General features: G+C 36.3%; 1 protein-coding gene across 8 annotated transcripts in view; it reads right to left on the reverse strand.

Annotated features, from left to right (window-relative positions):
• RABGAP1L (RAB GTPase activating protein 1 like) overlaps window positions 1-15927 on the reverse strand; it is a 665842-nt gene that overhangs the window by 97645 nt on the left and 552270 nt on the right. The window contains exons 1-2 of one of the 8 annotated variants that reach the window (XM_057728672.1): window positions 3664-3780; window positions 1753-2481 (exon numbers count right to left, since the gene is read on the reverse strand). The exons of 5 other annotated variants lie outside the window; for them this stretch is intronic. In XM_057728672.1, coding sequence (XP_057584655.1) covers window positions 1753-2031 — 279 coding nt within the window. In that variant the 5' untranslated portion in view covers window positions 2032-2481; window positions 3664-3780. Of the gene's footprint in view, window positions 1-1752; window positions 2482-3663; window positions 3794-4855; window positions 4905-15927 lie in introns of those variants that run through there. 2 more of the 8 variants (XM_057728676.1, XM_057728674.1) reach the window with 2 other exon arrangements.

Below are 15927 nucleotides of genomic sequence, written 5' to 3' on the forward strand. Positions count from 1 at the left end.
CACTGCCCCCCATCTTCAGTCTCCTCTGTCCTCTAAGCTTTGTCACTTTACATCTCCCTGTGTTTGTTTCTTCTCCCCTTTGGGCTGTAAAATTCCTACAAGGTTCTGAAGACTCAGCTCAGACCCCTTAAGAGGATCTTGATAGGACCATCGGAAAAAAGTGAAATAGAATTCTCAATTCTTTGGATAAGTTTTCATGATGGAATATTGTAAAATTAATGGCTAAAATGAAGACTATCCACAACTGTGAACTAACCTATCCTGACTTGGTAAATACAGTCATATTTATGGTTAACTAATTGGCACTAATCCCCATATAATACATACAATTATAAAAACAGAAATTGTGTACATTAAGTAGGAAAAGAGTACAATAGGCTGGATGTTTCCTGAACACTTACAGAAGTATATTATGGTTTTGTATTTGTTCTGCTTTTGCTTTTTTTGGTCCAGCTGATTCTTTTAAACCGTAGCTATAAAACATCCACAAAAGGGGAGGGCATAATGAAGCCCTATGTACTCATCTTCTGTTTCAACAATTCTCAACCCACATTCACTGAGTTCTACCCACATCACCAACCCCTCTACTGGATCATTTTGAGTCTTTGCAGACATTAACTCTCCTTACCTCTCTCAACAATTACCATCATTAACTATATCCATATATCTCTCTAAATCATCATCATAAACAATCAAAATATTACTACACACACAAAAACTGAATAATTCTCTTTATATCACTAAATATCTAATTAGTGGTCAAATTCTCCCTGATAAATTATACAGATTTTTTTATAGTGTGTTCAAATCAGCATTGAAACAAGGTCAGTACACTCCATCAGGCTGATACAACCCTTACGTCTTTTCAAATCAACCTGCGAGTTTACCCCCACCCTTTTTTTTCACTACAATATATTGTTTCAAGAAATTGCTATATTATGTTTAAGGTTCTTATGTATTAAAACAGAGAATTAGGGTTTTATACTAGTTAGATATTCGTCATGATATACTTGTTCATTCCATCGCTGGTGATGAGCACTATGGTTTTGTATTTGAATACAATGAATAAGAGGTTACTACAACAGCAGCTAGGAAAGTTTGTTTAAAAGGTACTGATGCGTGGCCGTTACAAGCATGACATCTACAGAGAAGAAACGACAGACATTTGCAAGGGCTACGTTTTTCTATTATGCCAGGACACGCAAACTAAGACTCTTGGAGAATGGTTAAAAAAAAAAATTTTACAAATTTAAATCCCAACTAAAATTATACTCATAATAGTTCTTAGTAATAATGAAAAGACTCTGAAAGTTATTTGATTTTCAGATAGTTCAATTCGTAATGTCTATGTTATGGCCCACTGGTAAAAATGTTCCACTTCACAAAGACTGAATTATCTGCGTGTAAATGTAGGTAACCCTCACCTAATAACCACAAACATACGTATGTGGCAAACACGTGGGACAAAGTTATGTGTGGCACTATAAAACTGCTCTCAACCTCACTACGTAAGATAGCATTCATCTAAGTTTTACTCCTAGGACACTTTAAATGTACTGCTAAGGTACAACAGTGTGTAGTAATATAAATAAATCCTTGAAAACCTGTAGACCTTGTTGTAGCTGTAACAATGCCAACAGCCATACTTCTATTTCAATCCCCAGGAAGTTATGCCTCAATTGCTACAGGAGTATAACTTTCATATTAGAAAAGAAAAATCAGCCCCAGAGCAGTGTGCAAGGCCCCACCTACCATAGACCTGGGTTTGCTGATGGCCACCAGACTAGTGAGGAAGTCTTCATCGTGCAGCTGGCTGAAAACATGGGCGTCATAGGCTACCATAATGGAGATTTCTTCCATCATCTTGCCAGCTGGCCTCTCCACAGCAGCTGCTGCTGCCCCAGCTCCAGACCAGACTATCCACGGGAAAATCCTATCGCAGCTCCGTGTCAAGGCACACACCCACCTGAGTTTGAGGGGGTGGAGTGTCAAAAATCCAGAAGGAGAAAAAAAAAAAGCAGCTGCTATCATAGGCTTGTCTAGCAATTCATCCCCAGTAGAAAACAGAGAGGTCTCTTATCTGTGGAGGAGGTACACACTATAAACACCTGCATTCTTAACAGAGCAGCTGAGAAAATTCAGTTTTTTGGAAATCTTCTTTGAACTTCAAAAAGAGAAATAAAAGTCTCCTAACTGGAAATATCCTACAGCAAAACTGAAAAAACAAAACCCAAAAAACACAAAAATTGATTTAAGTTATGTTCTTGATAATTAGAAAAATTTTAAAGTTTATCTTCTTACTTCAGTATTACTTATATCAAGATTCTTCTTGAAGAAGATTATTTTCTGACTGCTTATTTTTTCACATTCATAGAAAATAGATGATAGCCTTTAGTTTTTCAGAATTTAAAGAATTCTTGGTGCAGTTAAAAAATTATCTCCTGAAGTATGAAAAAAATTCTTTTTTCCCTCTGAGTATTTCTGTTAAAAAAAAAAAAGTACCAAAATATAAAAATGAAACGGACTGCAATATCAGTTAATAACCATTTCCTCTTCTCCCACTAAAAAACCACGAATATTTTAAACAGAATTCTTGACACTGTGAACAGTTTTTGTTGTTATTCTGAAAGTAACACAAGGTTCTCATTTCTAAACTATTTTTCTTCCATAGATAAATGTTCTCTTTGTCTCTATTTTTAAGCTTAGAGGTTTCTTTTAATTACCCAAATCAGCAGATAGTAATGAACTACTGGTGCCTTAAACATCAGAAGCTTTTTTTTTTTTTAAGTAGAGCTGGAGGCTGTAAATGAACCTCAATGTGCCCTGATGAAAAATGTGAAAGATGCCCACAGTTATCATGACAAGGTTGCCTAAACCACCTTTTAGGAAATATAATGTATACTAATTCCATGGAAAAAGTATTAAACAAAAAAGAGAGGAGGACAGATAAAGCTCCTCCAAAATTTGTTTTTCCAGTACTTTTATTAAGCTATTATCTTCTCTGCTTTTTATAGATTATGACACTGCAGTACTAGGAACAATATTATTTGTTAGAATTAGAAATCAGTCCGGCAGTGTTTGTCTACAATCAAATACAGATACTGTTTGGAACTTTTAGTTCTAATTACCAACAGCAGTATTATGCTGTTTAAGATGCTTTTTATAAAAACAAAACTTGGAATGAAATTTATAGTGTCTATTTTTCCTTGTTTTTCTGAAGTATTTCCACCTGGATGAACAAGATTACTTAAATAGTACCTTGTTCCATTTAAATGAGATTAGAAGAGTTTTGCAAATAATATAGCATTTTAGATTACAAACACACACACACAGAACACATGCACGCGCACACACACACATACACGGAAGGGGAAAACACCTTATTGCTAGGAAACAGAAGCAAGACTAATAGGCTTATTTAAACAAAAATGCAATACTTTAAATAAATCCTCAAGATTAAGACAGCTTCAAATTGAGTTTGACCCTTGTTGGAGCCGGTAAAGCATTTTCACTTTGTTTTTTTTCCTACAATGCCGCTTCGCCTTTTAAGCATTATTTTCCTTAAAAATTCTTCCAGCACATTCATCTTAACGCTGACTAACCAGGTAAAAATTAAATGATCATCAGGAGACAAGGTATTACAAAGAGTCAGGCAATTCATACCTTTTTAATTCCTTTTTATCTTTTCAGAAGTACTTTAAAAGACACTGTGAATCTCTTCATGCCTTCACTAGCACCAGAAGGTTTCCGATTTATCTTGCAGGACCATTTTCTAGCTGTAAAAACAATTCCTCTGACTTTCATATTTTCCTTTGCTCCAGTGACTCAGTGCTTCCACACTGATATCTGACTCAGGTGCACTGACAAAGACACCTGTTGTGGAAGGTAAAGAAACTACTTCCCATAATGCCTTATTCCCTCTGGCAACCTCCCAGGGGCAAACAAGAATTATAACCGCATTTGAGCAGTTGCCTATGCACTCTGGGAGAGCACATTCGGTGTAACAATATAGGTAATCATCTTGGTTAAGAACACTCATAACCAAGAAAAAAAAAGGGGGGGGGGCCAGGGAAACAATACCAAATAGTTTTAGGTTCTGTGTGTTAAACTCATAAAACTTTCAAGGCATCGGGCTATAAGAATGCAAAACAATTTTAGAAACATAATCAAAGGCTGTAAAGACAGTTTTAAAATGATAAAAACAACTAACAACTTCAAATAATGAAGTCCGTTTAGAACTCCACACAGGTGTTTAGGTAAACAATTAGGTATTTTTTTTAAAAGCTTCTGATTTACTACCTTCAAAAGACTTCTAATTAGCCACAGCTCCTTAGAATTATTAATAACATATCAAGCCTAAATCCAAGAGGTCCTCTCACATAGCCACAGTGCATACGTTTTCTAGAGCAAGGACTCCCTAAGTTTGATGCTCACCCTTCATTTTTTTTCACCCTTAAATGTTTCTCCATACTTCAGAGTCTGGGAAGCAAAAATTCAAACGTTCCTTTTTTAACAGTTAAATGTTTATTTGTGGTCCTAACAAAAAGCATACTGTTTGCAAACCAATGATCTATTTTAAAAATCATACTGCTTTTTCTCTTTTCTTAAAGATATCTTCTCCAGCTTCAGAAATAACAGCTATAATACCCTCCCCAAACTTCAGGAGTCATTGTACTCTGTCCTGTTTACATACAGTACTTCACTCCCTTGCAAGACACCTTTCTTACTCGTTGGCCTTTTCCCCAGTGAACAGAAACCCACCGATCTCCCTGGATGGTTTCCACCTGAGCTTCTGCAGTCATCGACTTCACACTGCGCAGCTACACTGAAAAAAGGTGTGGGGGTGGGGAATTACCTGAGATCAAGGAGTGTAGTGCCGACAACACCAGTTGCTGCTAAAATTTACCAGGAGAGGATTGTGTATCAAACGGGTAGCAGAAAACAAGGCACTCGTGGTAACCGAGAGAGGGGCTCCAGTTGCAGCAGGAACTGGCTAGCTGTCTGTCCCAGGGCAAGTCATTTAACCTCCCGAGGTTTCAATTTCCTCAGGGTCATGTAAATTGAGAGGGATGGAATAGATCAGAGGTTTTCACGTAAGCTCAGCGTGCTCAGAAAGAGTCAAAAGCAGTGCGTCCTATTTCCCTCCACTAAATAGGCTTATTGGCGGATATGAAGGTGCAAATACCTTTGCAATCTCTATCAGAATAAAAAACAAAGGGTAACATCCCAGAGGTTAAGAAAGAGCCCCCCAGGGCTGCTATAATGTGTCTCAACAAATGCAGTCTACTTTCTACCCTAGTGTGGATTTTCTAAGATCAACTCTTTTGCTTTTAAAAGAGGATTTGGTGACAGTTGCTATACTTTTTATTAGTTACCCTTTACAGTTTTTCTATTCAGAAGCCAAACTGGCTACAAAATAATTTTCAGAAACCTCTCTAGATCTCATTAAGAAAAAGTTAAGAAATAAAATATCTCTAATGATTTTTAAATGCTGTTTTAAAAAAATTACAGATTTTACTCTGTTCGCTGATTTTCTTCCAACAGCCATTCTTCTAGGATTATTATTATTTAACGAAAATATACCTGGGTCATACTGAATTGAATCTAATAAACCATTCCTGGCTTTCAGCGAACGTCTATTCTGGCGTGTCAAATTTAGAAACAGCCAAAACAAGACTCAAGATAAGCCTCGATAAGATGGGAACATTTTCCTATTTCTGTGTTCTCCTGAAATGCAGCAAAGCAGTTTAATTACGGGAGTAGTATTTTGTTATCCACCATCAAAGCAGCAAATATAGTAGAAAAATGATCACACATCACTGAGAAATTACCTCACCTGTAGGCTGTAAAGACCCTTTTTCCCATGCCTCAGGTTCTACTTGTTGAACATTCTCATCACAACAGCCATAAAATCAGGATAAGATAGGCAGGAAGACAAAACCACCAGGACAGAAACATGGCCTAGAGGGCAGAAAGGTCTTTTGCATCCCCCACATGTACTGGCAAAGCCCCGTACAGACTGTTCTTCGTTCACCCAGTGGCCTTTATCGATCACTGAGGAACAGCTTATAGATTCAATTGATATATAATAGATTCAATTCAATATAAACATGAAGTATACATGATGCAATTTTAATGGACTGTCACAAAATATTCATGGTATTGACATGAAGAACTCTAAGAAAGACACAATTCTACGATTACTTTCTTAATCACAGAAAAAAACAATATTCCAAGTAGGTTTCTCTTTACACTTAAGAGTGCACTTTACAAAACCCAAGTGCTCAAAGTGGGCGAACAAAAGATAAAATGAGAGGGAAACCACAGAAGTTATCAATAGAAGAAAGCTTTTCAGAATATTTTAGATTTCAGAATAGTCCAGTAACATACTGAGTTTTTACAAAGGGAAAAGAACATGAAGTAAAAAACAAATATGCGAAATCCTAGTTCTCTTTAAAATCATGCAAAGGTAAATAAAGAAAACCATTATTCTTGTGTCAAATTCCAACCATTCAGCTCATTATCTTTCCTATCTTTGCTAGTAATTGCTAGGCAAATTCAAAACCTCAGAAAACACATATTCTTAAAAAAAAAAAAAAATTCCCCAGAGCTAAACTAAGAAAACAAAAACCAGTGGGACATAAATACTTGCTTAACAGTTAGTTATACTGGGTCTCTTACTTCCTCATTTGCATCTCACTACAAAGAATGAGGGTGAGGTACATTCCAGACCATGAAAGAGTAGCTGCAACTCTTTTACAAGTCAGCTTTCTACCTCATTTGTAACTCTAAAATCCACAGCCAACTATTAAAAACAAGACAACAGGTCCAACATGGAGTGACTTATGCTAAGTCCCATGTCACCAAAGACTTTGTTACAGTTTTCACTCTCCCAGAAACGAAATCTTAAAACAGGAGTCACCTGATCAGCACTAGCTAGGTAATCTGCCTGATAGACCTCTGCTATCCCCTGAAGAAAAGTATTCTTGCAATTACCAATCCACTTTTTTTTGCCTAGTTTAACTTTCTTGTTCCTCCTCCCTTCTGCCCATAAAAGTCTTTCATTTTGTACAGCTCCTTGGAGCTCCTTTCTAACTGCTACATTGGCTGCTGCCCATTCATGAACTGCTGAATAAAGCCAATAAGATCTTTAAAATTCACTCAGTTGAATTTTGTTTTTTAGCACACGACATCCTCTTAAATTTTAACTAACCAAAAAGAAGCATTTCAAGCGCTCCTAAGCATTCCCTGATATCTGCTATCACCCCAAGTGAGGATGGTTTCAAACACATCTCAGAATACGAGTAATGCTTCATCTTGTCTCATTTTGAGCGGAATATATAACTGAATCGTAATTACAAATAACTTTACCTTAATTTCTAAAGCATTTGAATAACTTTTTCTAAGTTTTACTAACCATTAAATCAAACCATTCCACATGGAATATGTTTCAGATTCCTCCTTCACAAGGTCAGAAGATAGATTTAGGGGACAATAAAGTGTAAACTCGTTTGCATTCAAGTGTTCATTTGTCTCAAGTTCTTCCTGTAGGGCTGGTGACCCAATCTGGATAACTGTCTTCCAGATGGGCCCTCCGACCCCTGCAGTAGGTCACATGCAGAAGCCTGCAGTGGAGGGCTTGGCTAAAATCGTGCAGTTACAACTGCAAGACTTTAATGGTATGTGAATTATATCAATTAAAATAAAAACAGCAGCATTTGCTAAACGCATGCAATGTGCATGAGAAGGGCTTATAAATCTGTAATATAGTAACATATAACCTAGTTATAATAATGACTAATGTATACTAAAAACTCTCCTATAATAATAATGCAGCTAGTATTTACTAAGTACTCACTATGTCCTAAACACAGAATCTCATTTAATCTTCACAAAGGTCAATGAGCTAGGTACTATAAGTTATCCTTGCTTTATACATGAAGTAACTAACATGTGGAGAAGTTTAGTGATTTGACTCCATTCTCACAGCTAGAAATGGAACCGACAGAATTCAAAAACAAGCCTGTCTGGCTGCAAAGTGCATGCCCTTCATGACTAAAAGAAGATAAGCGAAGTAAGCAAACCTGTACGGAGAATCTGCCCTGTGCCAGACACCACTGCTTCTTCCACGCTGGGATCTGGGATCTCCGTGACACTCACACACTTAAGGTTACACAATACAACACACTACGTCTGTCAAGTCATATGAGGATCACCACAGAATTAAATCCTTCTACAGACAGGAACGTCTTCATGGAAAAAAATGGATTGGATTTTCATAAGCAAAGAGAAGCAATTTTTTTTAGAGAGAAAATAAAATTAGCCTGGCCAGAGTGGAATTTATGTTATTAGGTACAGTAGGAGATAAGGTCTCAAAGGCAGATTTGAGTCAGCCTGTGGTAGGTTTCCAATCTCAGGTCCACAAATTTGGAATATAAGGTATGTAGGCCAAGGGCAGTCCTTGAAAACTACCGGGTTTCTGCCTTTCTAGCCGCCAGTTCTTTTTGTCATTAGAGGAAGTATACCATGATGGTTCACACACGGGCACCAGCGTTCAAAATACGCTGGTTTGATACAATGGTCTGCCACATACCAGCTGTTTGACCATGAACAGGTTCTACACGCTGTCTCACCCTTGGTCTTCTCATGCATAAAATGAGAAAATGATAACAGGGCTGATATTATGAGGAACAAGATAATGTAGATAAAAGCCCTTAGCAAGCTGCCAGGCTCTATACAGTGTTTGATTTGTGGCAGTTGCCATTATCAACATTAATAGAAACGATGGGGAGTTCCCTGGTACTCCAGTGGTTAGGATTCGGTGCTTTCATTGCTGGGGCCTGGGTTCAACCTCTGGCCAGGGAACTGAGATCCCACAAGCCATGTGGCGGGGTCAAAGAAACAAACAAAAAAACCCAAGACGGCTACAGGGGTAAGAGCATCTGCCAAAAACGGAGGAGAAGACGGAACAGAACCTTGAGAAGTGAGGTGGGGGCTGTTCTCAGTATATAAGAGCGCGGTCAACGCCTCCACTTTCTGTTTTCTTGTCCGATTAACAAAAACCCAGGAGGGAGAAATAAAAGGTGTCACACAACTCCCATCCTGTACTGGTTTTCCCTACACAATGAATCTTTCTAGACGTTGCTTTGTTGGGAGCAATTTACCCAAGTCCTTCTGTCAGAAATAACTGACACGGGTTAGAGGAGGTAAAAGGTTGATACTGGGGTTGGGAGGGGATCTTTTACAGTTCAGCTTCCCTCTCCAGTTTCCTGACTACAATGCAAACAGAGCCTAATCAATTACCTCCTATTAAACCGAGCAATTGTGACAAGAGCAGGGAACAAAGAGAGCATATGTTGTATAATGATATTCATCTGTTATAACCTGATCAAGAAAACACTGTTACTACGGGCTATCCTGTGGAAATACATAACCCTTTTTTGTAATTGTATTATAATAAGATTTTCCAGTGTTCCTGTGTATCCTAGAGTCAAAAGAAATATCCTATGCAATAGTTTAGAGTAACAGCTTATCCAGAAGCTTAGAACTGACCAATAAACCTGTAATCTACTTCCGTTCAAAGACATTAACTGAATTTGATTAGGGGTTAAGGCAGAAGGAGGAGAAAAATAACACATACTTAACAGTTATTCTGCTGGGGGAAGCTTTAACTACATTATATCTCTTTTAGTTTTTATAACAATACCATGAAGCTGGTTTTATTATCCCCATTTTACAGAAGAGGAAACCACTGCCCTAAGAGTTTGAGGTCACACCTCTAGTAAATCAGAGCCATGATTAAACCCAAAATACATGATTAACAAAAGCTCCGGGGTTTTTTCTGCTTTGTGTTTTTTTCCCACCTACAACAAGTTCAGCATAACATGAATTAAAGAGAGAAGAAAAAAATTCAACTTGGAGATCCTGAAATAGAAACTTTTAAACTTCTAAAGCGTCTAATAATATTATTTATTAGGCATTTGCAAATATAAAGAAAAAGAAAAGACTGGAGGCAAACTACTGACAAGTGCAATGCACATATTAACGGTCTGTTATAACAGAAAATACCATGTGGACTGAGGCAGCATTCTTTGAACTGTCAATGGTGGCTTCCATGATGTAAAAGATTGGCTTTTTCTTTGTGTTAAGAGCAATAGTAAATCGCTCAAAATTGGCTAACAGTAAAACAATAAAAAGGTACTGATAATTTCTTAACAGTAGTCATAGCAGCAGCAGTGGCAATGCCCAAAGCATTCTAATTTTATTCATTCTGATAAGAGTTTATTTTTCATGTTCAAGCTAAAAATTTTTCCCAAAAAGTGATCATTTCAGGTTTCAGAATTGTTATGTGTCATCATAGAGAATATCTCCCTAATACATGAGGATCATAAAAATGGCTAAAATCCTTATGCTTTAATTCCTCTTCAAATTAACCAGGGAGTTAAGCGATAATATTAATGACTGCATAGCTGACCAAAGGTTTTATTTTCAGTCACAAATTCTAAAATGATAACCGCCTTTAGGCATGAGGACATACATATTCTGCAAAACATCTTTCTTATTTTAAATGTCCATTTGATATCTAAGTAATGCTGCAAATGTTTAGCTGAAGAAGGCCTATTTACCAGTTAATCAGATACATAAAGAATCAGAGGCAAAACATGCAGTTGTCAATTTCTAGAATTTCTGGCTATGCGTCCCTTATTACTTAGTCCTTATTATCCTGTATTAAAATCTTCAATGTGTTCTTAAATACAAATTTTAAATGTTCAAAACTGCTATGAAACTGTTGTTTTATATTAAACTCAGCATGCATTTAGGGAGAATTTTAATTACGCAATGCAATGTGAGATTATGACTTATAATACTAAAATGACCAACATTCAACTATAATTGAAATAACAGTAAAACAAAAAATAACTTCAGCTGAGATTATATGTTTCTATACTACCAAATCTGAATAAATGATCAGATTGTAAATATTTGTTTTGTATAGAAACTGTACAAATATGTATTAAATCTTAGTGGTTTGGGGATAATTTTAATTTATGTAAATAATGTCTTTTGTTTCTCCTAATGGCCTACTAGTTCTTGGTCACTTAATTACTTGGATCTCTCTTTCAAATAATGCAAAAACAGGGAAAGAAGGAAAAACTGTCATTAGTGACTCTAATTGGTGGATGTTATTTCTAATCATCTATGTCAAATAACTAGACTATGGGAATAAGTTAAAATTAAAAGCTAAAATAAATAAAAGTTTCAGTATATGAAAATTTCAATTATCAAATGTTCTACCCATCCTTTCAATTTTCCATTCCCATGTATAAAGGAGACCTGCCTAAAATAGATTTACAGGAAAACTGGCTCATAAGTCTGGCTAAATAAACTTAATGTTAAGCAAGGAGTGCTGGTGTTAAACTTTATAAAGGATAAAGGAAATTGCCTATTATCCACGCTTGCAAACACAGAATTGAAGCATTAATAAGTGGCTGCTTTTATTAACTAAATCTTGTGATTTTTTTTTTCTTTTCCCCTGGAAAAACTGAACAGTAAGCTGGTCTTAAAGTTAACATGTTAATGTTCAAAGAGTCTTTTAACCTTCAACCATAACATTATTTTCTTTGTCTTCTCGCCATTCTTCTCCCCAATAGCCATCTCCCTTTCTCTTTCTGTCTCTCTCTCATACATCCCTTCTGAAAAGATTCTTTTTTGTCCTAAACTATTTGACTCTTTGGCACATACTGTATTATATCAGATAATTTATTATACTAAGTATTCATTTTTACATACATCTTTAAAAGTAACTCCAGTGATGAAACATTGTTCTCTTTTTACAAGGGCTGGCAATATGAGATATAAACACAGTAGTATGGTTTTGAAGATTATAATTTATTAATGGGTCCTACATTAGCCAATTATAGGTGAATTATTCTATTATTTATAGTTATTGCAGTTTTCAGTAATTAACTCTTGTTTTAAAAAAAACCCACTATTTTACGTCAGGATAATATCTTACTGAAAATATTCCATTAAAAAAAAAAAGCACCTCTGATATGTAGAGAGGATAATTAACCATTATGCAAGGTGATATTCCAGGAGATATTTCCTGTGAAAGAAGATACACTGTAAGTTTGCCCAAAGCCTGTGCAAGATAGCAGCCATTTTGTAAAGGAGTTTCATTCCAGTACTAAAGTTCTCCTGAGAGCACATGCATTTCTTTTTAACGCAGACGGCCTTGGCACGGCTCATATAAGCTGCCTGTGCTCTTTTTATTAATATTTTTGTAGCAGTGGTCTTTAACTTTTCAACACCACAGAATACAAAGGGAGCAGTAAGAAAATTTACTGGTATTTTGTCTCAACCCCAAGGCAGCTGAAGAGAGGAGAGTGAAGCGGACAGGTCGCAGATCTGGATAATACTAAGGCTCTGTATGCCACAGGGGAAAGACTTCAATCTCTGACAAGCAAACACGCCAAGGCTAAGTGACAGGAGTCTGACAGGAGACTGCAATGAGACAGCACCACCAGCTCAGATGACTCTTCTGAGATATTCTGGGTCAAACAAACAAAAATAAAACCATTACTGGTAATATCAACCATTTCAATTGAATCTCTAAGTACTTCCCTCTCTTAAAACCTTAATGTATTTCTTCCTTAAAAAATTAGCCTCAGCATTAAAAAGCAATATTGTGGAATTCTGTATCCAGGGAATTAGAAAACATCTCTTAGTCAGCATTATCGTTGATAGCGTATTCTGTTAGAAAAGAGTAACTAAAGCAAGTGATGAACACAGAGCAATGTTAAGAGGTTGATGGGAGAAAAGAGACATTTATGTTAAATATACTATGTGTTTTGTTTTTGTTACAAATTATGTAGTATATGTAAATTAACCAGAAAAAGCACAAATTGGAAGAAATTCAAAGTGAAACAAACTTCCTCTTGATTTTAATGGTCAATGAAGAGATCTATAAATTTAAAATAAATAAGTCCTTTAAGGCTTTACTAGATATAGGCTTATTAGTTATTTTGGCGGTTGCTAAGCAACATTCTCTTCTGAAGGGCTATAGCACATGAAATTAGCAGGTTTTCAGAAAAAGATAAATTGCGCAAAATTAGGGAACAGCATTTGAAAAGCAAAAAGGAAAATGCATTAACCAGCTAATTAGGCTGTAAGAGAGGTTTAGTGATTTTTGCAATAATGGTTAAACATTTTGTTCTCCGCTGGCACCAAATTAGATGGTGCTTTAGCACATTAATATTTTAACTTTATTGAAATGGTGATGATATACTCACCTCTACGCTCAACAGCCTAATTATTCTGAATATCTCAAATTAAATTAGATCAAGATATACTCCAATTACTACACTAACAGTGATCTCTACAGATCTCTTTCTCTAACAATATTTTCTTCAAATCCCAAGTTACGGGATATGTCATAAATCTGGTTTATACTTAAAAAAATATATCTTGTTGTGACATGATATTAGTGAAGCTACGGCTTCATGATGCTGCTTAAACTCCAAAATCCCTGGAAATTTTGTCCTTTGATGTCAGCATTTTGGAATAACACTTTTTACAGATCTTACTATAGCAACTCCATGAGTAAAGAGGAATGCTATTTAATCTATTAGGTATAATAATGGAACCTTTTTTAAAAAAAGAAATAACTGAAGGGAAAATCACTGTAGAATTTCAACTGCTGTCGGGAAAGAGAAGGCTGGAAGTAGAATTCCAGCTCTATTACTCTGAGGATTCAAGGGAACTTCCCACCCTACCCTGGCACTTTTGCCCTCCCCATTTTCAACATTATGTTACAAATTGTGGAAATGCTGCAGGGTTGCAACTGTCAATCCCCTTATTCACAAAGTCAATTCCTCCCTGAGTTTACTTAAAGTCCACGTTGAACAAACCCTGATGCAGAAGCTAGTGAGGGTCAACGTTCATAAATAAGCCAATGAAAAGAACCTAGAAATGTGATGAATATCTTCAAGGAGGAGGAGAAGTGCCTTGTGCCTTGGTTGTAAACGTGGCTTGTATTGGTTCTGCAACCAAAACGCCATGTGAGTTTAGATAGGCAGCTTATTTTATTTTAAAACAATACAGGACTAAATGATTGGTCGAGTCCACTTTATCTTAACCGTACATGACTCCACTTTGAAGTGTATTATCATGCCAGAATTGTTATCTATGAAAGAATTACTCAGTTCTTAAACCTTCTCAGATGGGACACAATAGCAGTTAGCAGGATCTTTTAAATGCTTTCTCCTTTCCGTTTTCCCATAGTAATAACATTGCCTCAGGCTAAAATCAAGAATCCATTGTCAAGATCTAATTATCCTAAAAAGCCAAGAGTCAGCAAACAGTTTGTAATGATGTGCTTGGCTGAGATGTGAGATTTTAATGACCTTTATTTTATTTTCAAGACCTGCCAGGATGAAACATGAGTAGACACTCCAAACTGTAGAACTCATCCTGAGTCACAGTTACATATAGAAAAGATTCTCAACCTTGGTACTATTAACATTTTGGGACTGATAATTTTTTGCTGCATGGAGTTGTCCTGTGCCTTTTAGAATATTTTGTACCATTACTGGCCTCTACACACTAGAAAACAGCAGTACCTCTCCCCCTAGGTTGTAAGGAAATTTTCCAGACATTGCCAAATGTCCCCTGGAGATAAAAACTGCCCTGAGTTGGGAAGCATGGATATATAGTAAATTAAATTTATGGAGAGGGATTAGTTTTGATCCCAAATTGACTTCTAACCATCAGACTTTTAAAAATAATTTCTTTAGTTTCAAACTCAACTGATGCTGTCTCAAACTTATCCAAAAAATGAGGCAGTGATTAATAGCTGTGGCCAATTTTCTTTTACTTTGACAAGGTCTTTGCTTTAGGGATTACAGCCAGAACATTCCAGTATTTTTTTGTTTTTCAGCTTTACTGAGGTATAATTGACAAAAAAAAGTATGTATTTAATATATACAACTTGATATTTTTGATATTAAATATTCTTAGAATTGGAAAATCACAAATTACCTGTGGGTATCTCATTATTATAGGTATTAGTTACATGTTGAAATATATATTATTCAACTTCATCAATCAGTTTTATAAAGTAGTGAAAGAGAGCAGAATATGCCACCAAAAAATTGCCTCTTAGGCATAATGATTATTTAGGGTGATTACTTTTAAAAAACAGCAGACCTAGGAAAAGCTGTGAAAACCAAGTAAAAGTTATCCCTTTGTAAGAGACACTTACATTTATAAGAGCAGTCTCCATTTTCAAGTGTGTCCCCCTCTCTGTACCAGGAAGAGGATGATTCTAAATTTCTAGAAACTCATTGGAGAAGGCAAGGACTCAACTCTGTATAACAACTTTGCCCTTGTTTACCATGTTTTTCCTAGTAACCTCCCATAAATGGCTGTCTGCCCAAACATCATTTGTCTTTAGCTGGAGGTGTCATTTAAGGCGGTTGCTTGGGCTATGTTGGGAAGTTACTCAGTTTTCCTGGGTATTTCCCATGTATACAGGAGGTATGCATGTTATTAAACTTGTTTGTTTTTATTCTATAATCTGTCTTTTATTACAGGAGGTGTCTCAGCCAAGAACCTAGAAGGATAAAGGGAAAATTACTGATGCCTCCCCTACACTAGTATCCACAAATTTCAGAGACACAGGGTTCTAAAGGGTTTTCAGATGCTTGTGTTTCTGAAGGTGATCAGAATACACCACCCCTAGTATTATGCCAACGTGACTTAAAGATTATTTGGAGCTGAAGGAAACTGAGAAACAGCAGACACAGGAAGAGCTCTCTGCCCTCCCCCATCTGCCTAAAAGGGCATACATTTCCCCTTTGCAAAGGAAATTTCCATTTGTAAAGGTGCCGCCTCTACAACCCTTACCTACCATGTTTCCCCCACACA

This window comes from Hippopotamus amphibius, chromosome 3, assembly GCF_030028045.1.
Source record: "Hippopotamus amphibius kiboko isolate mHipAmp2 chromosome 3, mHipAmp2.hap2, whole genome shotgun sequence".
In the NCBI taxonomy this organism is placed as follows: domain Eukaryota; kingdom Metazoa; phylum Chordata; class Mammalia; order Artiodactyla; family Hippopotamidae; genus Hippopotamus; species Hippopotamus amphibius.